Source organism: Penicillium macrosclerotiorum (genome assembly GCF_028827735.1).
Source record: "Penicillium macrosclerotiorum strain IBT 26536 chromosome Unknown utg000002l_segment0_segment0, whole genome shotgun sequence".
In the NCBI taxonomy this organism is placed as follows: Eukaryota; Fungi; Ascomycota; class Eurotiomycetes; order Eurotiales; family Aspergillaceae; genus Penicillium; species Penicillium macrosclerotiorum.
The window spans coordinates 1825257-1852448 of NW_026643082.1; the positions used below are offsets into that span (position 1 = coordinate 1825257).

Genomic DNA, 27192 nt, shown 5'->3' on the forward strand with positions numbered 1-27192 from the left:
CACCCTGTCCAAAGACGTAATGACCACATTATTCACGGCTCGTGACTCGTTTACCGGCGGTTTCGATAAGCATTTAATTGGCCCAGCCTTGGGCCAGCGATATGTCCGAGCAGCGGCATCCGCAGCGAGCTCTGTATTACTTCCGCTGTATGGACGGCACTCTATAGGCTGATCAGCGTGGGCCAATCTGTGCATGACGTCGATACCTGACCTCACCGCCCGGCAGATCGTCGGATCATCCCACCTCTCGGACAGCGAGATCGTGGCTGGTCGCAGTTGATCGTAGACCTGGGCTTACCTCACTTCTTTGCTCCTTTCGTACCATCATGGCGGAATCTCTCAATCCTCCCCTCTCCTATGAGGCTTCCGATACCACCACACATCGCCATGCAGCGACCTCCCTCCCCACTGAGGTTGTCTCATGCCTGAAGAACTCTCGTTTCGTAGGTCTTCCTCCAATTCCTCCCTCATTCCTAGTTGATCTCCTGCTGCCCCAATCTTGACCGGAAGATCAGGCTGACTTAATTTTCAAATCCAGCTGCATCTAGCAACATGCGATAACTTGACCCCGCACATATCCCTCATGTCCTACACCTACCTCCCCTCGACTCCGTATGACCCGTACCCGACCATCATCATGACCACCAATCCCGCCTCGCGCAAGACCAATCACCTCCTCTCCAACCCGCGCGTCTCTCTCTTGGTTCACGACTGGGTTTCGCATCGGCCTCCGACCCGTGCTCCCAATCCGCATGGCGAACGTGAGGGATCGCCACCCCCAGCGGCAACCCGCTCCTCGCTGGCTAGCCTGCTGCTCAACCTGAACACTAGTGCGTTGTCGAGCATCTCCACAACCATCACCGGCGAGGCCCGATTCCTTGAGCCCGGGTCCGAGGAAGAATCCTGGTGTAAGGAACGCCACTTGGAAAACAATACCTTCGAGGAGGAGGAAATCAACCTGTTTGGCCAGCAGCAACGGCAGGATCCCCATGCTAGACGGCCCAGCATGGTTATTGACACTGATGTCCGGGTAGTTACCGTCCAGGTACGGGAAGGCCGCATCGCGGACTGGAAGGGTGGAGTTCGGGACTGGATCTTGCTCCCGACGGAGGAGGCCCAGGCGGGCCTTGTCAATGGCTTGTAGTTTCGAAATTGGGTAGCCAAGAGCTGATTCTCACCTAACACCTGTGTTGTGACTTGATCTCTGTCGTGAAAAGCACCTAGCATTCTGGATAGAGTATGAGAATTACGATGGATGAAAACAATAGCATATGTGTATATCTGTAATCCCATTGCTTGGTCTCCTTGATACCAGATCTCCGACCAATTCCACTTACGAACCAACCGCCTAAGAGTCCCACAATCCTCAGACCCTGGTAATAGTAATTGATAGGGTCAAAACAGGCAGTACACTCCCAGCCTAGCTGGCCGGATTTTGACATGGCGAGGCGCCCACCCACTATGAAACATTTTGAGCACGAACCCCTACTTAAATGATCCACTTTTGCTGACTACTGAGCATATCAGAGTGCACAGAAGAGACGTGGAAAGCACCATTTCAAGCAACTCAATTTCAAAGAGCCTCAGCTATTGGTCAAATGACCGACATGTGTTCGGAGGCTGGAGGTGAGTAATACATGAGTAATGCATTTTTGCATACTGCGAGCGGTCATGTTATCAGTAAGCTACGTCCCTACTAGAAGAAATAAGTAGGGATTCATTGCTGACAGAAGATCTAGCGTTTTGGCCCAAACAAGCAATCTCAGCCAGTGGTGTTATTATGAAGTAAATCGGGGTTTTTTCGAACCTGTATTTAATGTCTTTAGGTTTGTTTTGGTCCCTTTTGTATTCAGAAATGTTATACTTCCTGCTTCCTTGGCTCTCCTCCCAAATGACCACATGGTATCCGTAGTCAGTGGCGCATCAGACGAGATAGAAATGACATACCTATGTATTATCTCTCAAATCGAAGCGGAAGAATCCGTGGCAGATACTCAGGCCGGTCAGGCATTGGTTTCAGTAGCCGAAGTGTCTGGATATACTCCCAGTGTTCTGGGCACCAACCAGCATATTCCCAGTCAAGGATAGCTGTGACACGGCTTCCATCAACAAGGATATTCCGGGAAGAGAAATCGGAATGAGTAAAGACGATATCATGGTTATCCATCAGTGTATATATCTCCCAGGATCAACTCGTTAAACTGCTGTTTAGAATCAAATGAGCCGCCTTCAATTGATGCAATCTGGTCAATTATAGCCTGATCATGGTTGATCGCTCCGATGTAGTCGCCTTTCATCTCGCGGAGTTGTTTAATATAAGAATGAAGCTAGATGGCAATAGAGAGTTTCTGATGAGAATCTAAAGTATCCCATGCTTCATCGAGTCGCTTGCCAGGTAGGTAGTCTATTACATAGCCATACCTTTCCCGCCTTTGTAGTGAAGATGATGAGCTTTGGGTACAGATATTGTCGTTTTTGCTGCAATGAACTGAAGTGGTTGTGCTTTATGGGCGCGAAGATCGCCCGACTTCACGACGAGATTTTTCTCATATCGTATAATTGTGCGACCACTCAACGAATGAAGTCGTTCCTTCTTCGTTTTTGAATTCATCCATGTCGTATCAAGAATATTGAATTGTGATGAGTTGAGCAGAGTAGAGGAGCGAGTGTGAGCGAAGAAAAGTCGAAAGGTTTCCCAGAGAGAAAAAGAGGAGAAATTGATCTTGCTGACGGAGAATAAAGAGGATGGCGGGGCCGCATTCCGACTGATGAAGAGAATCTCATCGTGAAATAAGCAGACACGGCAGGATTTTCGTCGCAGTTGGCCCGGCTGATGAGGCTGAGGCAACCTGAATCCGAATGTCAAATTTTAAGCAAGCCCTTTCAGACGCTGCTAAATATGTCGTCAGCAGAAGATGATGGTGAATTCCTGGTACCTCTTTCCAAGGGATATGATGACCAACTAGATTTCTATTATAGGAAGAAGAATTGTATCATCATCCAGAGTATCATGTAGAAAATAAAGATAAAAACATACAATATTCATAATTCGCATACCGAAGCCGCTCTGGGTAATCCTGTAAGTAGTTTGATATGATCTTCATTTTTATGGTAATTCAGGACGCCGAAAGCTATACATCTCGCTAGAGCTTGATATAGAGTCCGCATGTAGCTCTCTCGGACGGATTATGCCGGCTGAGGGCTGAAAGGCCTCCCTCAGATCCTTTATTCTCTTCTCATACATGCGGCGTTGGAAGATAAGTGCTGCTATACTTGCTACAGCGCAGGCCCCTAGGGCAACACCCAAGCCAGCGCCAAGTGCAGTAGTCTTGGAGTCTTGACCAGAGTTTGATTGACTAACCGAAGCAGTCTGGTCTTCTTTATGTATAGATCCGGCCGTAACCTCAATAGCAGTCGCAGTCGAAGTGGTTGTCGCAGTCAACGAAGCACTTGTAGTGGAGGAGGTAGATGACGTGACAGATTCCGATGCTGTAATTACAGTTCCCATTTCAATTTCGAATGAATCGTCACAGCAATCATCGCCACTTGCGCTGCAACACCATTGATTTTGACCTTTACTAGTACATGGGACGACATACACAGCCGAATCCCTAGTATATGTTGCTAGAAGAGAAGAAAAAAAGAAATCTAAATTAGCTATTATATCCAGACATCTTGTCACAAGGTCATATATTGAATATCGATAATTACATGTATTGCAAACTTGTGGACATTCTGACCCCCAGGATTGATCATTGCAGGCATTCTGGACGATAAGTCCAGTCTGGGGCACAACTTGTATTAAACAAAGCCCATTTGATAGACATACATCAGGCGCCAGGTTGTCGGGTTTCGCAAGTGCACAGCATGGACTATTTTCTTGGTCTGGAAAGCACGGTCGCTGCTCATCGCCCTCCCTGCTGCTGATGCTGCTACTGACACCAGGTGGCCAGTAGCAATGGTCCCCACTCGCAATAGCAGAAGAGAAAATCGACGTTGCAACAACTAAGCCCAGCAGATTGAGTGGTGCATTCCGGTGAAATATCATGATCGATAGACAAATTAGAAAAAGAAAGAAAGAATAGGGACAGGATCGAAAGTTCAGGGGTTGCAATTTGAAATCTTAAGTAACTTTCAAAAACACCTACCGCATATCCACTTTGGGGGCCAAATTGACAAGGGACCAGTCCACAAATTTCACATTTGCACTAGAGACAGATTAGAAGCCGGAGGAATTTGGGGGGATTGCTATTTGATGGTATATCAATACAACATGCTAATGAAATGAGGCAAGGTACATTTCTCCCGAAGCCTGTGCTGTACGTAAGCATAACTTACTGCACATGGTGCTGTCAGGTCTAGTGTCACTGGTGTTGACCTCGGGACCCTGAATGCCCCACTAAGGACCCGCTTCCCGGACCCTGCCAGACCCTGGATGTATGAGGTTCCTTGCCAACCCTCTAATTATTGAAATAAAGGATTTTGTTCTGCCATTCGCTTTCTTGCCATTTGTCAAGATTCTACAACCTCAAGCACTATAATAGGGAAGAGCCGCGTCTGTATCATTCCTGTTTCGGCATAATATATTATAAAACTAGTCTCTTAATAGTTCGGATTAATTTCGGATCTGAATAAAGAAGGAAAATCCCCCATCTCCCCAATTGAATCTCTTCAAGATTCAGCTGTAGAATAAACTATCATCCTTCTTATCCCTCGATTCCATAAAGATTAAGAAAATATTTATTTTCTCCTTACCTAAACAACAGGCTTCTACCTTGCAAGTAGTACTCTAAAATTTATAATATAGGCTTATAAAATCCGCTAGAGCGATTATTATGAAAGTTTAATTTTTATAGCTCTTAAATTAAAAATATATTATTAATAAGTATCTATCTTAACTTATTACCATTAGTATCTTATGTATTCTAAGCCCCTCTATATACTAATTTCAAAATATTTCTATCCTTTTTCCGCTACTTAACCCAATTGAGAATTCCGCTATAGGGTTTAGCGGAATGCAAAGCGGAGCGCGAGCTGTTCTATCTAAGCTACCACCGCTTTTACAAGAGAGCTCATGATATAATCCCTGCTAGAATCATACCCGTAGTCGCCTTTCTTACCAGCTTTAGGTCTATAATAACCGTGATTTCGGCAGATTGAAATGGTTGGGACGGCTTTGAAAAGGTATAGCACGCAAATTCATCGACAAGCTATCAAGGCGATGCAGAGGGACAGCGTGGGGGTCATAATGGAATATTCATACACACATTAACTTCAGAACCTAAATGAGAACAACTCATCAGTAGCAGAAAGTATCCCATTCCCTAGAATTTCTCGTTCTCGTCATTCCTTTCAAGCTGATTTTTGATTTTTAAGACGCCTCCCTTATCTTTGAGTTCAAGATATGCGCGAAGCACCATATCCAGCTGCAACTTTGCAGCTCTCATGATATCCTCTATCCGGGGACAGTACATCTTGAAAAATGCTTCCTGAAATACCGTGTAATGAAATGTTGGCTGGAAGAACAGTCTCGCTCTGGAGCTCTAAAGAAATGTTAATGGTGCCCTGGCGTCGCATCTCATCCGGCCATGAGGGGGTGTTCAAGTCTACGGCGTTCTTCTGTTGTTTTGACCGTGTTTCTCCTCTTCGAGAACCTTAGCGAGGAGAGATGAACGAGAACAGAGTAATCTTTTCACCTTGGGGACGGGAATGGGAAGGGTGAGCTGGTGGAGGGAATGTTTCTTTTTTGCGGCGTTCCTCTGGGGCTTTTGACCGTTTTGCTTCCCTCCGAGATTCTGAGTGAGGCAAGAGTGAAGAGAAAAAACTGGGTGAAGATGTGAGGTGCAAGTTTCTAGTTTAGTTTAGTTTAGTTTAGTTTTTTTTTCTTCTTCTTCATTTTCTTCTCTTTAGATAGACCTAGCCCTCTTTGGAGGTAGCCATTCGAAGTATAAGATATCGGGCCTTCCGGGCACTGTCGTCTTCATTCAGATATGCATTTCGCGATTCACCGTAAACAATTTGTCCACCAGAAGGATATTGTAGTGAATCCTCATCGATCTGAGTCTCCTGATAGATGAACACAAATATCCAAGGCAGGATCAAGTATCAGACTTCTAGACTATGGGGACAGAGGAGTGTTTAGAAGAAATAGCGGCATTATGCGATCCATGTAGGTGCACATAAGATTGCACCGATATTAGCCGTCCCTCAACTATAGAGTCCGATTGCTAAGCTACAGATTGACCCACCAGACAAAATCCGCTATAACAATATGGAACTAAATATACGTCTATCTCCAAAGTATCAGCGCCCCAACTCATCGCGATTGGTTGTCTGTGTGCTTGACAATCGCCCTGCGTCGGAGAGCCCTGGTTATCAGAGCTTATCGGAACCCCGGAGCTGCCAGCTTTCTCCGCAACTCCAAGAAAACCCACTTGACCTCATCAATTCCGACTCCGAGGAAAACGCAATCCCACTCCAAGCCTCTCGATAATGAACCACAACACCGTTCGATACACAATTTTTCTCTAATCTCCTCACATCCTTCCACTACGCTTCTTTTAATACCATTGACGAATCCTATCAATTCTTCAACCGCGACCATGAGACTTGCGCACCTCCACCTTCCACACATTACGCCCTTTGCGCGAGTCTCCGAGCTCCAACAAGCCCTGACAACCCGCTTTCTCACCCACAAGAAGCTCACCTCCCCGGGCTCCATCTCCTCCCAAGATATCCCGCACCGCAATTACCTCGCCCAGCAATGCGCCTTACCACCCCCCGACCCAATTATCATCACTTTCACCCCCAATCCCGTCTACACCACCGGCCGCCGCGACCTGCCCCCCTCGAACACCTGCCCGCCCGACCCGCAGCATCTCTCGCTCCCGCCACCCCTTGAACCAATCCGCACACTACTCACCCCGGCCGCGCCGGACTCCGCGCCGCAAGTCGAGTACCATCCGACCCTGCGCGGTGGTCAGACGACATACCACGGGCCGGGCCAGATGGTCGGGTACACGATCCTGGACCTCAAGCGCCTAGGGCTCACGCCGCGGTGCCACATCCGAGTGCTGGAGAATAGCGTGATCGACGTGCTGGCCCGGTACGGGGTGCACGGGCATGTCACGGGCGACCCGGGGGTGTGGGTGGGCGAGGGCGACGCGGCGAAGAAGATCACAGCCGTTGGGGTGCACCTGCGACGGAACATTAGTAGCTTTGGGGTTGGGCTGAACGTGACAGAGGCGCCGATGTGGTATTTCCGGCAGATTGTGGCGTGTGGGCTGGAGGGACGAGAGGCGACAAGTCTGGAGGGGATGGGGGTGAAGGGCGTATCGGTGGAGGACGTGGCAGGCGTGTTCGTGGAGGCTTTTGTGCGGAGGGTGAATGCGGATTTCGCATGTGAAGGCGGGAAGGGCGGAGAGAGGATCGAGGAGGTTTATGAGGTTAGAGAGGAGGATTTGATTCAGGAGTTGGCTGGCTGAGGGCCTGGGTGGGAGAGGGATGGCGGCGTTTCAGGGAAATGGGCTGGCGATGGGGGGACATGTATATAATTTCCCAAGAATCGAGAATTGGTTCTGGGTATCAGGTTGGGCTTGAGTGTGACCATAAAAAAGAGATTGATCCAATAAGCATTATATAGATGTTTATAAAAGTGTAAAATACTAGAAATGGGTGGTGGAGGGTGGGTGGGAAGATAGAGCGCCAACCTCGCTGAAATGCTTCGACAACCAAGAGGCGGAGCCATGCAAAACAAATGTCAAAGGACCCGAAAGGTAGAAGAACAGTCCTGCCAGTTCTTCGGCATGTTCAGGCCAACCGGGAGGGGGAAAATGCCTTGACGGCTGAAAAGTCTCAATCAAATCCAAAATGCAGGGTGGGGGAATCAACTCGTGTGCAAAGGTATACAAAGGTAAGAAAAAACCAAGAAAAGGGAAGCAGACGGGAGCAGAATCGGGGGGAGCCAGTATCGGGTCCTGGTACAATAGGTTCAACACACGTCCATCAACAAACGTCACAAGAAAGATAGTCGGAACGGTGCAGAATCGGTCTAGAGGATGACACAAGACGAGCTGGATCCCTTCGCCCCGGCGGGTTTTACCTCCAGAGCAACCTTGGCCGCTTCGTAGAAGCTCTCTCGGATTCCGCGATTCTGGACGGCCGAACATTCTTCAAAATTTCCCATTAGCATTTTATTCCCTTCTCTGCTGGAAGTAATCAAGACAAAGAGTCGACATACCTAAGTATTTGACAGCACCGATTTCTTTGGCTTTCGCAAGGCCCTGGTCAAAGGTAATCGCATCGGGGTTATCGTTCTGCTCATCGTCCTTCCGCAAGTCGCACTTGAGCGCGGTTAGCACGACCCGCACGCCAGGGCAGTTCTCATTGATTTCTGTAATCCACTTTGATCCGACATTCTCAAACGAGTCACGGCTGTCAATCTTCACACCAAGTTGTCAGCAGCTTGGCTCTCTTTGCGCTTGCGCTTAGGCCGACTCCGCGCCCAATTGTCCTGCAGTACTTACACTGAAGCACAGCATGAGCACGTGGGTATCCTCGTAGGAAAGCGCGCGCAACCGATCGAATTCCTCTTGTCCAGCCGTGTCCCATAGTGACAGCTCTACATGGACATTGTCGACGAAGATATCTGTGTGCGCTATGAGCTTATGGCGATCCGGGAAAGGGGCGGCGGGGCCAACGGGGGAATGACATACCATGGACATAGTTTTCTAGAAGTTAATAGTTAGTGACCTCGTTGTTTTCTTGACACTTGAAGAGCAGGCGCATACCAAAGACCGTCGGCTCACTGGAGCGCAAATGAAACGGCTGCGGTCAGTCGATTTGTCCGGGAGGCAACAACGAACTTCAAATTTCGCGGCGATTCTGCTATGAGTGGGAAATTGCTTACTATACTGTGGGAAAAAATCTAGATCAATAGGCTGTTAGCTATCGTGGTCCAGATCCAGGCGCGGAGAGTGAAAGCCAGGAGGGGAGGTTTAGGGGGGACTTTGCGCACCCTCTTGTAAACACATTCAGCGCGGAAGTCTTGCCGCAAGCACCGTCGCCCCTGTTGATTCCATGTTAGAAATTGTTTCCAAGACGCCAACACCGAGTCGTTGCGGGCCAACGAACAGCAGCACCATCTTGCGCTGGACGACCTTCTGACGTCCGCACAGTTCCATTGCGAAAGGACGGCGGTTCAGGGGGAAATTGCCGAGGTCTGCGAGAGGTATAGAACGGGTATAGGAGATCGCCGGGAGAATCAGAGCAATCGGACCAATTTGGTGAAGGGGAAGTGTCTGAACGAGGGATCTGAAGAGGAAGTCGAGGGGGAGAAGAGGATTCCAGCACTGCCCGGGTCGATGACATCGCGCCCTGAAGGGGATCGGCGAATAAAGTACCACGTCGGTTTCTGTCCCCCGCCCCTCCCCCCCAACACTTGCGGGCTTCGGGCTCTGTGGCCAAGCCACACTTTTAGCTGATTTTTTGGCGATTTCTGGCGATTTCTGGCGCGTTGCTGGTTGCATCTATGATGGGCTCGGATTGTCAGCTCGTGGGCGCCAATCGGTCCATGCCATTGTTCTGCAGCCTTGCTTATCGCTGGTTTGATTTGCAACTTGAATGGCCGAACACTGAATGGGAATGAAAATAGACAGTTCCTGAGGGATGTGATTTGTACAAAGTACGCCTATGACAGTCTCGGTAGTGCTTACTAGCAGACGTCCGTTACGTCCACCGTTGCCCGTATCCTTCGGCTCCCCCTAATTCCCATCGCGATATGGCAGGGCGGGTTTCCCATAGTCGATTGAGTCCGCAACCCCCCTTCCGGGGAGATTTAGTTGCAATCTCGCCAATCATCCAGCCCTGCGTGCGCCTCTATCTATTTATCTCCGTGAACCCCGGATATATGATATCATTTTGCTGTGGCTCCCTAATGGTTCGCAAGCGTGAATTACACGCCTTTCCAAGTAGCGAGCACCAGCGACTTCGTTCCTCCACCTCGGCTCTCAGAGACTGGCTCCCAATCTTTTAACGTGCAGACCACCTCAAAGTTATTTTTCTCGAAGACCCTGACACTGCCTTTGTTCTCCTCAAAAGCAGCAGACTTGAGGAGCTTGATATTCATACGCGGCAACCCCCAATCGTGGAGAACCGTTCGTATTGCCTGCGTCATGATCCCCCGGCCGTGATGAGAAGGAGCCAGGAAGTCTGCAGGGGAGTTATTAGAAAAACCGACTGCTCAATGCCGCGGAAGAGATGAGAAGAAAGACGAAAAGAAAAGATTATTACCGCCTATTCCCCAAACAATCCGCTCATCCCCAGCAGGTAGTTCCTCATTCAATCGCTGCGCCTGGGCTCGTTCCTCACTGCCATGTTTATGCTCATAAAACATATACCGATTGACCCCAACATCGCCGATCAAGAAATCCTTCAAAGGGTGTCCGGTATGAGGGTCCTGCTCGGTAACTTCACGGATCACATTGAAGGGACAGATGTCAAAAAATTGCTGCTCTTTGACCAAGGTTTCGAATTCCACGCGCAGAGCATTGAGAACGGGCTCTCCAGCTTCGCATTTCATTTTCACATATTCCTCTTCGTGCTCGGGGAGAAAGGGATATGGAGGGCCGGAGAGATTGAGGTAGATCCTCGGGTCATTGAGAAGCGGGACTTTGGCTTCGATGGTTTGCTGTAGTTGATTCAGACGGTGGGGTGTGATGATGATATTGGAAAAAGGGTCTGCCAGGCGCAGGTACGGCTCCCTTGTGTCGGTGTTGTAGTGGACAGCCATGTTACCAGGCTGCCTTATGTTCAGTAATGAGATGTGAACGCAATATACCACGAAGCAGATTTCCGCGTGGGGAGTTGCAGGCTTAGATCAGATATACATGTATTGGGGTTTGATTTGAAATCCAGTGAACTAGTTGGTGGATGTCACCTCGCTGTGACTCATAGGTGGTGGTGGCCTGATAGAAACCTGGTCATTTCCCGTCCCAAAGGTGGCCTTGATTCTGGATCTTACTTCTAGGGGTTATCCGGTTGCTCTAACATACTGGTGGAGGATGATTATGGCCGGTAGCTGTTGCATATTTTAAATATCTTGTCATGGCTCTTGTAGATCCTGAAGTTTCCTTGCCCAAAGGATGCTTGATTCTGACTTCAACCATATCAGAGCTAGCACATTTAGTCGATGGCGCTGACATTCTTCATTTTCAATGATCCAAAGAAAGCCGACTTCTGTAGTCTCCCTGTTCACTCTTGCTCATAAATGGCATACTAAGGACAGCATCTTATGAATGCCAGAACCCAGAACCCTCATACCAGACCCGAGCATCAATGATCTATGCGATAGCCCGATAGGGGACACGTCAATAGGACCCCCTATCTCTGATTATAGAAATCTGCCCCCTCCCCGAACTGAGGCACTTGATTGATCGATCCAGTCTACTGTTTTGTGACTAAATTCCAAGGTTTGATCGGAATGAGTGGCCAACCCCCAGTTGCGTTATGGATGTGTTGATTTGGTTGCTTTGGTAGTCGGGCGGCGAGCTTCAGAACACAATACACATGCCAAGGCGGGCGGCACAGCTCTTGCGATCCCTCACGAACTCCCCGCAAGCACCGCCCTCCCCCATCCCTTCTCGACTGCCTTCGCTTCCCCCTGCTTTCACCTTCTCATATTCTAGCGACTTTTTGCACTTGGTCAAGCTTTACAAAATGTCGGACGACGATGATTTCATGCAGGACTCAGGCGACGAGGAGTATTTACCCCCGCCCTCTTCTCCGCCCCCGGGGCTTCCCAAATATCAAACGGAGCTGACAACCTCGCTCGCAGTTACGACTTTGAATACGAAGATGACGAAGACGATGAATCCGGTGATATTGGGATCGAGAACAAATACTATAATGCGAAGCAAATGAAGGTGGATAATCCGGAGGAGGCGATCGATGAATTCTTGGGCCTGCCTCCGATGGAACAAGACAAAAGCGAATGGTACGACGAGTTCCTGAAACCAAGTGCGAGGGAATTCTTTCAAGTTGACCGGTCTTCCACAGGGGCTTTAAAGGCTTGAAACAGGCGATCAAGTTGGAATTTAAGCTCGGACGATACGATGATGTATGGGAGTCTCTCACTCTCCGAGATCCGGGATTTTGACGGAGGAGGATCTGGATGCTAACAATTCGTTCGATCAGGCTGTCGAACACTATCGAGAACTCCTCACATACGTCAAGTCCGCCGTGACGCGCAACTATTCCGAAAAATCCATTAATAACATGCTCGACTACATCGAGAAGGGATCCGATGATGTCCAAGCCTACCAGTGCATGGAACAATTCTATTCCCTTACCCTTGCCTCCTTTCAAAACACCAATAACGAACGACTCTGGCTAAAAACGAATATTAAACTGGCCCGGCTATGGCTGGAACGAAAAGAATACGGCCAACTGGGAAAGAAGGTCAAGGAACTGCATCGGGCTTGTCAGCGGGAGGATGGTTCGGACGATACCAGCAAGGGAACCTACTTGCTGGAGCTCTACGCCCTCGAGATCCAAATGTACGCCGAGATGAAGAACAACAAGCGTCTCAAGGCGCTCTACCAACGCGCGTTGCGCGTCCGATCGGCCGTCCCACACCCCAAGATCATGGGCATCATCCGAGAATGCGGTGGTAAGATGCATATGAGCGAAGAGAACTGGGAGGAGGCACAGAGTGACTTCTTCGAATCATTCCGAAATTACGATGAAGCCGGTTCAATGCAGCGCATCCAGGTCCTCAAGTATCTCGTCCTCACCACCATGCTCATGAAGTCCGACATCAACCCGTTCGACTCGCAAGAGACCAAGCCTTACAAGAACGACCCCCGCATCTCCGCCATGACTGACCTGGTGGATTCCTTCCAGCGAGACGATATCCACGCCTACGAAGCCGTGCTGAGCAAGCACCCCGACGTGCTGGCGGATCCCTTCATCGCTGAGAACATCGACGAAGTTAGCCGGAACATGCGGACCAAGGCTATATTGAAGCTGATCGCTCCATACACCCGATTCTCACTCCAATTCATCTCCAAGCACATTAAGATATCCGTCCACGAGGTCCTGGAAATCCTGAGTTTCCTAATCCTCGATAAAAAACTCAGCGCCAAAATTGACCAGGAGACAGGTATCGTTGTGGTGGAGAGTGCTAGTGACCTTGAGCGCCTGCGCGCCCTGGAGGAGTGGAGCTCCTCTCTCAAGGGCCTCTGGCAGACCGCTTTCAACGGCGAAGGTTTCCGCCCTGACGACAATGGTCACGGCAGTGGAGGCGCTCTGTTTGCTCCGGGCTTCGGGGACGAGTCTCCTATGGGTCTCCGATCCCTTGCCCCCCGCGCGCGCAAGGACACCCGTGGCAAACAATTCGGAGGCAAGCTGGCCGGCGAATTGTAGAGCGCTCTGCATTCTACATAACCTTTCTCTCCTCTCCGCGTGGTCCTCGTTCCACTATCCGCTCTTGATCCCTATTAACCAGGTTCGATTTCAATTTAGCCGCATAGGTCTGGTACCCGCGAGCTTGCCACGTTGTCTTTTTGCTATTCTTCCACTCCTTCACAACCGAGCCGCACCTTTCTGCCTGATTGCATCTTAGTTTGAAACCAGGGTGGCTGGATGGAGCTTTGACCGTTCTAGACCGCACGCTCCAGGCCGAGACTGGAGGAGGAGGAAGAAGAAGAAGAAGAAGAAGAAGAAGAATAGGATGACGTCCACGTGGGGATGAAAAGGGGGCCTGGGCTCCAATCTCACATCATGTTTCTGTTGCCATTTTTTTCGGGGTCTTCTCTGCTGCCTTCGCTGCAGCGCATGAACAATGCGGCGCCGGGCCCTGGCAGCTTTCAAGCAGTCGAATATTCCTTTCCCCTTGGGGCTGAGCGATCACCGAGGAGTACGCGGACGAAGGCAAAGACACAAAAAAAAGATATCAATGGGTCCGAGAGACCTCAAGCTGAAGCATGCCCCGCAATTTAGAGTTGCTGTGACATAGTGCGCTAGAACCTCATGATAAGATGAATATGCGAATAATTGTGTTTTTGTCCTCTCATTTCCTTGTTTCTCTAGAGTTTGTGATGTGATTGTGGCCGGAGAACTTACATCGATGCTTCCCCTCAACTAGGCGGGAGGGATGCTCCCTGGCCCCTACCCGCTTCGTCAATCCCGTTTGCTTCGAACCGTGCGTGTCATCAATTATCGACTTCCCCCTGGCTTATAGAGATGTGTTAGTGATCGAGGATATGGTATATAGGTATGGTATATAGCCTATTATGTTCCCGGACCACCGATGTCAAATGTACCGCCGGGTTTACGAAGGGCCCCGGCCTTGAAGGAGATCAGAGGAGTATGAAGTATATCCTCCGTACCTATGTCACCTATGTATATCCTGTCTTTCCCTGCCATGCGACCCGTGTCCCAGAGCCTGGGTTTCGCTAGCCCTCAGCCACCGGCACCGAAGACAAATAACAGATGAGAATCAACCGCCCCCTCCCTTTTGCCCTGTCACCAATCGGCCGGATTCGCTATCGAACTCCTCCCCATCCCCACAGACCTCACACCTCACACCTCACACATCTCACCGGTCTTGGAGAGAGGGTGTGGGTGACTGAGATAGCCCTTGTATACACCATACGCCCGGTGAACTCAGGAGCCTCCGCACATTCGCCATTGGCGCCCAGCGCCTTAGTGTTTAGGCATCAGTCTCGGGAGTTTCCCCGTGAGTCGGTGCGCCGAGGGTTCCACTACTACGCTTCAAAACGGAAGATGCTCCGACGAGCGGGCTCGGCGATAGGTCTGCTTGGTTGCAGGAGGGAAGCTGAAGCAGGGAACAAAAGGGAGAAGGCGGGAGGGGGTGGGGGAAGGGGCGTGAAACAAAAATCAACAATACGAGCCCTGCGAAGGGGTACGAAGTACAGGGTACAAGAGGGGAGGGAAAATGGGGCTGGTGAAGGACGAGCGCTCAAAGCGCATGTGAAGAGGAGGGGGCGCGAACAAGTCGACGTCTTCGGACAAACCTAGGGCACGATGGATGGCGACGTGTTAATGAGCACGGATAATTGTCTGCTTACTCGGAAGCCACCATGGCCACCTTATCTCGTCTCCACCGCAAAACTCTAGTCTAGTCGCAGCAGGTACGCCTGAGATGACTGCAGGGAGATTGAGAGATGGGGAGATCGAAATCGATGGGGGCTGTGATTTCATGGAGGATACATGTATTGAAAGTATAGAACATATGGCAAAAAGTGTAGAAGGTTTGAGCAGCGCAGCCAAAATGGAAAATGGTTGAATTCAGAGATGATCTAGAACTTGAAGTTACCTGTCGGTAGCTTAATGGAATGTTCAGTGTTTCTGCGAAGTAGATCGATAGTATACCCCATCATAACAAGCTCACTTATAACCAGCTCCGAGCGTTGCACGAATAGTAGAATAATAGGAGCCGGAGTTATAGCAATAGTATGACTATTATGAATGTTCGAGACTCGGGTCCTTGACAAGCTGTACATTCTCTCGTCTTCCATCAAGCACCCGGATCTCACGGCGTTCAGCTTGGTATGCACTCACAGACGGGGGCATGCAAGGAGGCGACCTGTCAACTGTGTCAACGGGGTCTCGAGGATGGTACGTGCACTGATCGCACGAATAGGCGCCGGGGGCTCCCGGTGCGTGATCAGAAGGCGCATTGACCAGGGGGGCGAGGGGGAAGTTTGAGGTAATGCAGAAGTTGGAGACTCGAAGTCACTTCTCGACATGAAGCATGGTGTCCAAGGATGAAGAGAAAGAGGATCTATACTCCAGCTGGAGTGATTGGTACTTCTGGACACAGGATGACGACGGCCCCCATCTCAAGGAAGCTGGAGAGACAGACTACACAAAGTCTGCATCATCCAGGCGCGCCCGTTTTCGCACGTCCCCAACTGGAATGCACATCAGGCCCTCCCCCTCCTTCCAACGCCTGGGATCCTAGCGCCGAGTCGGGTGATGGACACAAAAGCAAGAGGCCGTCGATTTTTCAAAAATCAACCATATTACCGATGCCTATGAGCAGGGAAATGCGGAGGCGGATGGGAGCCTTTTCGCCCCCCTCCCAACCCCGCCGGGGGAGCTCTAAGCTCAAACCATAATGCCACAGCGAATGTGATAGTAGACTATTTCCGACCGAGGATGCTCTCTCCGATCTCTCCTGTTTTGCCTCTCGTGTCCTTGGATTTTACAGGTTGGGGGGGGAGGGGGGCTTACACTGCATCGTGATATCTTAGAACAATGGCGATTGTCAACCGCCAGTAGAACGAGTTATACATAGTATACAGAGTCCGGGAAAAAGACCCTCTCACACCCAATGATTCTTAAGGCGATCCCGATTACCAGGGACAAGCATCGCGAAAGATAGACAAGGTCGAAGCCACAGAAGAGAAAAAGGAAAGAATGGAAAAGAAAAGAAAAGAAATCCCTCTTCCCCCCATCACCTACCGCCGCATTGGGGACCACAGCTTCGGTGCATGGGGGCCCTCGTCCGTCCGCGAATCAGCATAGGACCATCGCAATCGGATCGCGATCAAACCACAAATCCAGGAACTTGCTCGGTTTTTCCTGAATGGCTGCATTTCACGCTGTCGCTTCACCTGAATACGAATATGAATGTCCAAGAAAAAAAAGACCCCGCTTTTTGTACGGAGTAAAGCCCGACGTGAAGTTGAAACAGCCCGATACAGTCCGAGATAGAGTTGACGCAGCCAGCAACGCCTCTTGCACCCCTTCTCCCCTTAGTATCGAACGGCTGGGCACATGCTGGAATAGGAGCTTCATGTTGTCCCACTTAGAAAGATAGAGAAATTAGATCCTTGTGCTTGGGCACATCTGGGGAGGAGGGGTGGGGGGTTCCTATATGTCGGTCGGGTTGTTCCCCCCCCCATTTCTTAGTTTCCCTGCTGTGCTCTCTGGGAGAAAAGTGGCCAGGACGCCTAGGATAATACTCGGTGGCGAATTGCATTGTTGTGTTTTGCTTTCATTTTTTGATAGCTGTATTTTGGGGGAGAAATAATTCATTCCATTATTACTCCGAGGAAAGTAGGGACGGGGTCATACTTGGGCATACTTAGGACGGAGACCGGCTACTGCCTCCGAGGAGGGACTACTGCACTACTAGTACTAAAGGAGACTAAATAGAATGGACTCAGTAGTCGTACTAGACTTCTTTATCGGTGGGGCCATACGGAAGAACCCAAAGATTTGATTTTACTTTTTGTCGGGTCTGGGAACGACGAAGGGGGGGGGGTGTTTGCATTTGGACCGGCAGATGATGACTCGCGCGCTTAGACCAAGACTCGTTGAGGTCCCGGGGATTCTGATTCATGATTTCAAGATGGTGGTTCTGATCCTTCATATCTTGTATTCGGGATAGGCGATCAAAGGGACTGGGAGGAATGAGGAGAGTGGGTTGTTGTTGTTGTTGAAGACAACCATACCGAAGTATACGCGAAATGTATCCGATCGTGTAGTATTTCAGACGATAGGGTAACAGAAGAGGAAGAACGGTTTTTTGGGGACTCATTGGGCGCGTGGAAACAGACGAAGGGGCGCGGGATTGGATGGTTCCTGACACTGCAGTTGTGCTGGAGGGCCTGGGTAAATCAGCATCCGCATGAAAGCTCCACTAGGCGAGGAGTTAGTTGCCTGTACGGTTGAGTTGGCAGGTGGACGATCGGCCTCTTCAGCGCCTGTCATGGATCTGTATGGACGGATGCCACCGCGGGCACGCATCGTTATTTATTACTTCATCGCGCCTCCATGTACATGTACCCGATGGACTGGATGCCGTCAAAGCCTTCTTCGCGCTCATTTGATTTTCTTTGTCACTGTGCCCTGTATGATTCCTTTCCTTTCCTCTCCCCTCTTTCCACGATCCGTATCGATCCGAGCCCCTTATAGGTCCTTGGCTTCCCACGCTTGAGGTTGGAGCCGATCGCCTGGTTTTTTTTTTTCTTTTTTTTTTTTTTCTTGTTTTATTCTTTTATTATTATTATTATTTTCCCTCTTCCGCTTTTCTCCCTATCTTCTCTCTATCTGTCTTTGGTAGCGGTTCTTCTTGATCGATCGTTCTGCTGGCCGTCCAGTCTCCTAGTTCCGAGTCCCCAAGGTTAATATAGGGACGGCTACTTGGATTAGGCCCGAGGCACGGGATCTACTTCCAGACCCCGAATCTGATCTCCCAATATCCTCTCTTTCTGGGAACCCCCGCTATCGTGTGTTGCATCTAAGGTTTTGGAGGGGGTCCTCGTCACTGTGATTCTCCCTGATTTTGTCTCGCTCTCTTGTCCTAGTGCCGGGATTGCGAATCGGGCGCATTGACGCTGGTCTCGGGGGTGAGATTGGGGGGGGGAGAAACGAGAGTCTCCGTCGAGAGTTTTACCTGTCAGAGAGTGTGTCCGAGCCAGAGCTCATCTGGCCTGGGGGATTGGAATAGGCCTCTTCATTGTCGTACTCCTATGGCTTTCTCTTGCGCTTAGTATTATATCCCGATTCTTCCTTCCAATTTCTCCTCTTTCGTCCCATCTATCACCCACAATTGGGTCTCCCTGGCTCTCTCGGCGTGCTCAATTATCCAGACATCTGCCGGTGCGCGTGCTCCTGCGCTTGCTGCCCTGGTTCCTGGATTCCTGGCGTCCTTCCCTGGCCCTTTCGTGACGCTCTGGTGAGTGGTGCTTTGATTTTCCTTCTTCTTGTGCTCCCGCCTCCACCGAGCAACACCAAAACAAAAACACCCACGGATCACGCTGATCCACCAGAGCCCGGACCAGCAAGCAACTCATTTGTGGTGGTTGGTCTTGCTCGTTGCATCCGAAACCACCGATACCGAACGTCGCGACTCCGTTTCCTTTCCGCCATTGAAACCGCTCGACGGCCACCCTTTCTCTCTTCCCTTCCCTCCCCTCTTTCTCCGTTCTCTCTTTTCTCTTGACCTCGTGTTCGGCAACTGGTCGTCTCCATTCGGTCTGCCTTCTTCTTTCTTCACAACTGCTTCGTCGCTCTGTCTCCCCATCCCCCTCCTCCCCCACATCTCCTCCCCCCTCTTGGTCGATGCTACGTTCATCGAATGTGTGACCGGTGATCGTGGAATTGTGAACACCAAAACATCAAGAAGTTCCCAAAGGTCTGAGCTCTCCCCTCTCCGTTTGCCCGCAGATCCGCCTATCCCTCCGCCTCATTGCTCCTGCTTCCTGCTTCTGCTGCCCCGATCGTCGTCTCTGCTTTGCTTTGCTTTTTATGCTTTGCCTGTCATCCAATCCCCCTGGACCATCGGCACGCGGCTCTGGGCGCTCGCTGCCATCCTGGCCGCCTTGCCGCCCCCGTCGTTCCCGTCGTTCCCCGTTGTGTCGTTCTCGGGACACAGCACGGCAATTCCATATTGGTTTTGCTGCATCTTCCTCCGATCAGCATCGGGATGCTTTCTCCGGTGCTTTGGAATCTCGGCTTCGTCTCTCGGAATCCCTGTTCCCTACCCCCTACCCCCTAACCCACCAATTCCCCCCCCCCTTTCCCTTTTCTATCTCCTCAAAGCTTTCCAAGTGGATCCCGGCTCTGGTGGTTCGTGCACCCTTCACAGCGGCAGTGCCGATGATCCCTCGGGGGCTGCCAACCATCTCGCATGGAGATAGCAGCCGTTGAGAAGGTCGACCAGCCCTGTCGAGGCTGACATCATTTACCACCTGCCGAGTCTGCGGCGCTGGACGAACTGCAATCATCACTGGTGATAGTCTGACGGTCCTCGTCATCGTACCCTCCTTCCATACAAGCCTCTCCCTCCAAGTCACCTCGCCATCTTCTCATCCCACCCCCCCCTTCCCCCCCACATCTCTCCCTCGACTCCAAGCCACTCCCCTGCTATTCTGTTTCACAGGGTTCTTGGGTCCCGCTCCACTGGATCTAGGTTTTTTCATCACAAAAATTATTTGAGTGTTGCCTATCCAATCACGGTACAGATCTCAATCTGTCAGTGCTTGAAGGAACAAAAAGCCTCCCCCCCATCCTTGCCACACTAACCCGGCGGCTGGGAGTTCATGTTTCCCCGATGCGAGTCTCATTGGTGCCCTTTGGCGACATTGGGTGACCATGCCTTTCATGTTGCCTCATACTGCCTCATGTTGCCTCATGCTCCCCGTTCTTGTCCAGTGAATCGTGCAGGCCAATCACCGAACTTGCATGGATCTTTCTTTCTTTGATTTTGATTTTGATTTTTAATATTTTGTATTATTTTGTATTTTGATCTTCCCTCTGCATTTTTATCACGTACAAGAGCATCATACTGAATGGTCCAATAGGCGTGGCGCCCAAAGAACCGGAAAAACTTGCAGCATACAGTCCCGTGTTGCACAAGGGCGAACGAGTGCCGTGGTTCGCCCAAGCAGGAAATCCCATGTGGAGATGTCAATTCATGTCAGGAAGTGTGAGTGTGCCTGGCTTCCACTCACCTGCCCTCCCCCCCCTTCTTCACAAATATTTTTGCCTCTGCCTGATTCGACTGGTCCACTCCAGACAGGTCGGCAATGACGGCTGGGCTTGGGCGTGGGCTTGGGCTTGATTTCTTATATGCTGATGTTGGTGTTAGACTGTCATTGAAGTATAAAACCTTCCTGGCAAGGATATCGAGTTCCAGCTCTCTCACCATCCTGCTCTTCTAAACATTATCACTTTTGTCGGTCGTATGCAATGTCCTTGTCAAAACTCCCCTGGAGTCATTTTGGTCCTCACCATCCATTCCTGGAAAAACAGAAGTTTGTCGGCTTTTACCGGGACGCTCCTGCCCCGGCTGCCCTTCTCCCTCCTCCCGGTCTTGCAATCCCAGCCGCGTTTGACCTCCCTGGAACTCGCAATATGAGTAACCTCAATCTGAACACTCTCTCACCAGATGAGATGGAGCGATTCCAGAAATTATCCAATGAATTCCAGCCCGAGGTACAGGTATGAATCTGGAGAGCGAAGGTATCCCTTGACGCCAACGGCATGGGAACTGACGGAAATGACTCAATCTACAGGGACCACTTGTATCGCCCAAGCAATCGAGCCATACTATTGCACTGGAATACGCTAATGCGGACCCGACACTTGCGACGAAAACCAGTGTAAGCCCAGGCATCCAGGCATGGTCCCCAATGCTATGTTGCATGACAGTCTAATGTTGTCTCTAGGCCCTTGCTCTGACCCATCCCATGACCCGTGTGATGAAAGGGGATGGAAATTGTGGTTGGCGAGGTGAGTATATCACATCCCACGCCAAAGCTAGGGTTTTCCTAATCACAGTGTAGCGGTCGCTTTTGGTTACTTTGAAACCCTTTTTGCTCTCCGAGATCCCCTGCGTACGCAACGGGAACTAGCTCGGATCAAGTCTCTTAACTCGCTGCTAGACCAAGTGGGCCACCAAGAACACCTATATGAAATCTTTGTGGATGCTACGGAAGAGGTCTTTGCCCAAACCCTTGCCGCCATTCAGAACGGTGACCAGGATGAATCCTTTCTGGTGAATGCCTTCAATGATGAGTATAACTCGGATGCCGTTATTACTCACTTTCGGGTAAGCTCGCGTCTCTTGGGAATCTTCCTTCCTAGAAACAAGTAAAATAGAGACCCACCCCCGCCCCCTCCACCAAAAAGATACTGACTGAGATTTCGATGAAAGCTTTTGACCAGCGCTTGGATGAAACTGAACCCACAACGGTATCAAGCGTTTTTGTCCCTTCCCCTAATTAAATATTGTGAGACCCGCGTCGAAACCGTCAGGACCGAAATCGACGAAGTTGGACTGCAAGCTCTGGTAGACGGCGTGATTGATGCAGCCGGATTCGGAGTCGAAATTCTTTATCTTGACCGAAGTGAAGGCGAGGCCGTCACACCTCACCAGTTGTCCCCCAACCGTCCCAGCGGCGCAACTATTCGTCTTCTGTATAGGCCGTGAGGACCTCCCCTACCCCACGTTTGGGGCCTCTTTCACCAGAACCCACCCTGACTGACTTCTATAGTGGCCACTATGATCTCCTTTACCGAGCCGAAGCTACTGTGAATATGGCACCCGTGGTCAATTACCAATACGCAATGACTTCTAACTATTCCCCTTGGGACCAAAGCGCTCTTCCCTTCGACGTTAATTCCCACTTGATGTCAATTCCAAACCTCATGGCCGACCCCGCATTTCCTCTGGGCGGTGCCCCTATGTCCCCGATTCCCTCAGTTTCTCCAAGCCCTGGAAGTCCGTATCGAATATCTCCAACCCAGGAAATGTATCAGTCACCCATGCAAGCCCACGCCCCCATTCCATCAATTTCGGCCCCTTCACCAACACCCGTCATGCCGCCAGTGGCACCGCCCTCGATGACTACGTTATCTGGCAGATCATCGAGTGGACCACAGATTCGGTTAAATCCACTGGTCATGAAACCTAATCTGAGTCATTCTTTACCAGTGACTACCCCTTTCAAAAAGTGAGTGGTCTCCTCATCTTTGATACGAAATAATGCCATTGTTGACACCATTACAGTTCCCCTTATAATCAGGCCCATTTCCAAAACCAGGATTTCGAACCGATCCATTGGGAGCCGAGTGATTCTCGAAGATAAAGTTCTATAGTTCTTCCAAATTGGACGCATGGTAACTTTAATTGAAGCCAAACGGTGTTTTCAATTCGCTGCAGTCGTTTTTCTCCTACGTGTGGTGTGTCCGAGACACGGACTTAGCGTTTTTTTCTACCTCTTTCTCTCACTTTCTAAGTTTTCCGAGTCAGGCTTTCATATGATTCTTTTGATTCTCTAAACTGGCTTTGCCTTTCGGGATCATTCGGTGCTTTCCATAAGGATAAGGATTGACTTACTCCCTTTTCTCGAGTTAGAGCCTGGCCTGCGACTCTTGATTCCCCCTTCCCCCCCCTCCTCCCTTCCCCTTTCTGTCCTTTCCCCGTATTTTCTCGATGACTATCTTCTTGACATGGAGTGCGCTGCACTCCATGTTCCAAGCGGCCACTCTACACTTTTCTCGTCTCTCTTTTATCAGATTCCCTAAATTGTTATACCGGCTCGTCTCCGCCTATGCAGCTCGCTCTTTTCTTTCGGGATTCATGTAAACCAGGAACGGCCTCGACCTTGCTCGTGGATGCAGATCCACGGCAGCTGTAGAAATCATGACAATTCTTTCTATCACCTATCTTCTCGTGGTATATACATTGTGACATTTGCACCGCTCAGTCGTTCTACTCAGCCCATAGACCCGAACCGTATAATTTCCTCATCTTTCGCCTCCATCACCACATCGACCATCTCATCTAGTCCCCGATCTCGGGCTTCACCGTCCAAATACCCCGCGTTGACGAACCGCTCAAGGACATCGCCCACCCAATTCTGGCTATTCCAATCGCCTGTAGCCTCCGGAATGGGGGTCCCCGATGCAGTCGCGCGTAGCGCGGGAACAGGCACTGTATCTGGTATAGAAGATACCCGTATTGCTTGTGCAAGACCTGGCCTTTTTCAATACTAGATAGTTCCCTCTAAAATAGAAAACGGATTCCAACGTCAATGGACGGAAGGGGAGGCTCACCAGTGGCCGGACCTGGCAAATCGGCGTTCACGCGCTCCGAAAAGCTGAAGAACCCGGGTGACCCGACGACCTCCATGACGGACGACTTGATGCTTAACGGTGCAACTTGACCTGGCACTCCCGTGGGTGTTGCAGTGTCATCGGGTTTCTCATCGGGTTTACCGAACTCGAAGTACAGCGCCGTGTGTCGGTACCGGGCATAGTCGAGTGGCGACGCAATGAACACCAGGATCGAGAGGTTGGTGGGCATGTATGGATTTTTTTTTTCGTCCTTTAAACAGCCAAAATAGTGAGGTTTCCTTCGAAATCGGGAAGTTGGTACTGGAAAGTATTGTTCTTATTTTGCGTTGGCGATTCTATTAAAATTGAAATTGTTTGAAAGTGAACGAACTCCTGTCTGTCGGGTACCTTGACGAAGATGATGCGGGATCTCGGGATGACGTCGGTGTAGATTTCGTGAGGATCTTTCTGGAACCAGTGGGTTTATACGACTCCGGTGGTACCTGTGCAAATTTTGGATTTAGTGCGGGATATTGAGAGTATTTGATGATGGAGGAAAAGATGACGAGTCACGAACCGTGTCGGTTAGGATGTTGGAATGGGATATAGTGCTCGCAGGCGGAGGTATGAATTTTCAAGATAATTTCTCACGAATGTCTTCTGAGGCGTTTCATTCCGGATAATATCGACTGCTATTAAGAGTTTCCACAGGTTTTTCATTCTTCATGTTAAAGAACTGTGAGAAGCATTCCTTTTTTCGCATCGTGTTTCTCATGGTGTCCCTCCGACGTTGGAGCCCGCTATGATATCATGGCCAGTGAAATGGTTCCATAGAACTGGCAACTGCAACCCTCATTCTCTCGACGAATCGACAATGTAGGCAGAGCGTCAAAGTTTATTGGATTTAAGGCTAGATTCAATGATGCAATCGAACGCGTAGATTGTCCGTATCAGCGACGATCCACCAACGGATCTCTACCGTGATGCGGTGTTTGCATATTTTCCATCAGCGTAGCCTCAAAAAAGACAAGTTTCCCATCTTGATCCCGTATTTCGGCTTGGCCTTCGCGAAGGCCATGTAGGGTGCAAGACATTTCGGGCTCAAGAACACCAACGGCGCAATGAAGTATCTTATCAGCCCATTTGTCGAGTAGCCAATGTCCCTGGTTCTGGAATACCGGGACACCTCAATGGGCTGTGATCATCAGTGCTAGGGGATGATGGGGGCTACAGCTCGAGAAATGCGTTTGAAAGAGTCACCGGCCAGGAAAAGAACAATGCCCAGTCTCTTTGCTCAAAACGAGGTGGTCGCGAAGAAAGAATATAATTGTACTAGCGCTATATCTCAGATTTCCTTTCCTCATTGGTAGAACCGGTGCTTTTAATGAAGGCCGCTAGGTTGAGAGGCGAGAGACAATAGATTGATCGAGCTGCTCATCAGGTTGGTTGGTTAACCAGGCCGTAATTATTGGGTGCGTGATGTGAGGACAGGATACTGGTTGGAGCTGGTAGAAGCCACGAAGCGCAATCAACAGGTCTCGCAAACCGTAAATCGTCTCTGATAGAATCTGCCCACCAATGACAAAGGGCGATGCAATGCAGAGTAGGATTTGGAAAAATCTGAACGCGATCGTTGCCGTAGCTTTTTTTTGCATTAACACGGGAGGCAGAGGAACGAGACTGAGCCAAAGCAGCTGCGCCGCCTCGTTTAGATATAGATAAGCGCAGTGGAAAGAGGTAATGGCGTCGACTGAGTCCATGATGAACGGAGAAGCCTACACCTCCCTTAGAACTAGTACCGTCCAAAGGCTGTCCATGAAGCTAGATGTTAAGGCTGCTAGAGTGTCTGTCGTAGAACCCAAGCAATGACGTAGATTCTTGGAAGCTTGAAAAGAAAGCTCAGGGTTGGTGCGGATCCGCGAATGCCCACAGGCGGTCTTGAATACCTGAAAGAAAACGCGCGCCCGCACGGGAGCTGGTAAGTCCATCAACTTGTTGAAGACGCAGTGGCAACATTAACCGAATTTGTTCTCGACACAGCCAATTCCCAGGTGCAAACGAGTTTATTACGCTCACAGCCTTGGCATATTGGCTTCCGTTCATCACAATTTTTCCATCGTCGCCAACAGGATAGACACTTTATGCGGCTTCTCAGTCGTCGAGCCTGCGGCTGAGCTGGGTTTGAAATATGTCCCATCTTTGGTTTTGGTGGGAACAGTCATTTCGCTGAATAATAACTTGGAGATGGCAGCTATGAGCAGCGGGGCTTTAATGTACAATATCTGTCCAAAAGCCAGCTCGAGCTCATAGCCGACTCGGTGGTTTATGGCTGGACGATGTCGATCTCCCCGTACTTTGTATGCCGTCAATTCGCCCGATAAGCGTGTTTAGATAACATATCTGAGCCTTGATATCCCGAAGCAGAAGTGACGAGTTTGATCTTGAAGATCTTACAGCCCCTTATAAAAGCTATTTCTAGCCAGAATGCTCACATAATCCTGATGAAGACTGTTCACTATTAATTGTACTTGTAAACGGCGGACCTGTGAATTACTAGATCCGGTTAGTTTTGCCTTTTCTGGTTTAGCGCCCCAATACACTGTCTTGTAACCTGTGCTTCACACCGCCCCGACATAAAAGACCCGACCCTGCCCTCTCGTCCCCCTCTGCTTCGTTTCCTTTCTCCTCAACTCCTCTATGCTGCACTCATCGCCGCCCCCTTTCTTTCCTATCGCCCCCACAGGCCGACGCACTGCCCCTTCCATTTGACCGGAGATGCCGCTCGATCCGATTTCCAACTTGTTTTCGCCCGTTCAGTTGGAATTGGCAGTCGCACAGGGGCAAACCCAATGAGATGATCCCGCTAGCAGCGGTATCGTGTGACTTTGGGTCGATACTACTACTGCTTCCCTGAGAACGCGACTGCGCACCTTGCTACGAAGCTGTACCTGCCCTCCCTCTGCCTGTGCATCTCGTTCGTCTCTGATTCCGCCGGCCTCCACGTCCGCCAGGTATTCGGACGTCCTCGACACGCTACGCCCTGCTTCGTCCACTCAAACTACGGTTACACTGCACTGCCCCAATCCTCTCCGATGCCATCACACCCGGCCAGTGAAAATACGACTGCACGGCTCGGTGACATAGGCCAATGGCAAAAACGCCGCACGCGCCTCTGACGTCGATCAATGATGAATTGTTCGGACAATAGACTGCGACCGGGAAATCTACAGGGCGATCCCACCGTCACATACCGAATATCCAAGAAGGTTCTCACCGGCCGACGATTGGTATGGCAGGTGCGTCGCAAGAGCCATTGGTGCAAGTCACCAAGAATTATTGCGGTGAGCTGCAGGTAATTATCGGCTGTGAATGGGATTTAAAACCGATGTAGCTTCGTGCCCTTGCGGTGAAATGGTTTGGTTTACAACTGTTTACAGGAGCTAGATAGAATTTTGGTTTGAATCATCTGCCATCAATTTGGTAGAAATTGGCAATTATTGGGACTATGATGGCTGGACCTATCCAATATATCAAAGATCTTGGAAGGCATGCATGGTGTCACTAATTAAAAATGGGTCTATGACAGTCTCTCCAAGG

The 27192-nt window shown here is 50.1% G+C and overlaps 7 protein-coding genes across 7 annotated transcripts; 4 read left to right on the top strand and 3 right to left on the bottom strand.

Moving 5' to 3' along the window:
- Nucleotides 1-326: 326 nt before the first annotated feature.
- N7462_001804 (pyridoxamine 5'-phosphate oxidase family protein) lies at nt 327-1144 on the top strand (the record flags this gene model as incomplete). The annotated part of the gene is made up of 2 exons (XM_057073530.1): nt 327-443; nt 539-1144. 2 exons carry the CDS (start codon nt 327-329, stop codon nt 1142-1144), a joined length of 723 nt encoding a protein of 240 aa, XP_056937171.1.
- Nucleotides 1145-6602: 5458 nt separating this feature from the next.
- On the top strand, nt 6603-7484 carry N7462_001805 (lipoyl(octanoyl) transferase LIP2; the record flags this gene model as incomplete). The annotated part of the gene is made up of 1 exon (XM_057073531.1): nt 6603-7484. One exon carries the CDS (start codon nt 6603-6605, stop codon nt 7482-7484), a length of 882 nt encoding a protein of 293 aa, XP_056937172.1.
- Nucleotides 7485-8050: 566 nt separating this feature from the next.
- Nucleotides 8051-9527, bottom strand: rho3 (Rho family GTPase RHO3; the record flags this gene model as incomplete). The annotated part of the gene is made up of 5 exons (XM_057073532.1): nt 8051-8152; nt 8253-8441; nt 8526-8663; nt 9031-9067; nt 9133-9527. The coding sequence occupies 5 exons, from the start codon at nt 9525-9527 to the stop codon at nt 8051-8053; spliced, it is 861 nt and encodes a 286-aa protein (XP_056937173.1).
- Nucleotides 9528-9952: 425 nt separating this feature from the next.
- On the bottom strand, nt 9953-10789 carry N7462_001807 (GNAT family N-acetyltransferase; the record flags this gene model as incomplete). Its single annotated transcript, XM_057073533.1, has 2 exons — nt 9953-10209; nt 10291-10789. 2 exons carry the CDS (start codon nt 10787-10789, stop codon nt 9953-9955), a joined length of 756 nt encoding a protein of 251 aa, XP_056937174.1.
- A 926-nt stretch (nt 10790-11715) lies between these two features.
- On the top strand, nt 11716-13422 carry N7462_001808 (uncharacterized protein; the record flags this gene model as incomplete). The annotated part of the gene is made up of 4 exons (XM_057073534.1): nt 11716-11759; nt 11834-11992; nt 12055-12115; nt 12193-13422. 4 exons carry the CDS (start codon nt 11716-11718, stop codon nt 13420-13422), a joined length of 1494 nt encoding a protein of 497 aa, XP_056937175.1.
- A 7302-nt stretch (nt 13423-20724) lies between these two features.
- Nucleotides 20725-22625, top strand: N7462_001809 (OTU family ubiquitin thioesterase; the record flags this gene model as incomplete). The annotated part of the gene is made up of 7 exons (XM_057073535.1): nt 20725-20976; nt 21051-21137; nt 21204-21267; nt 21321-21586; nt 21692-21963; nt 22032-22490; nt 22547-22625. 7 exons carry the CDS (start codon nt 20725-20727, stop codon nt 22623-22625), a joined length of 1479 nt encoding a protein of 492 aa, XP_056937176.1.
- Nucleotides 22626-23255: 630 nt separating this feature from the next.
- Nucleotides 23256-23845, bottom strand: N7462_001810 (uncharacterized protein; the record flags this gene model as incomplete). The annotated part of the gene is made up of 2 exons (XM_057073536.1): nt 23256-23515; nt 23596-23845. 2 exons carry the CDS (start codon nt 23843-23845, stop codon nt 23256-23258), a joined length of 510 nt encoding a protein of 169 aa, XP_056937177.1.
- Nucleotides 23846-27192: the final 3347 nt, after the last annotated feature.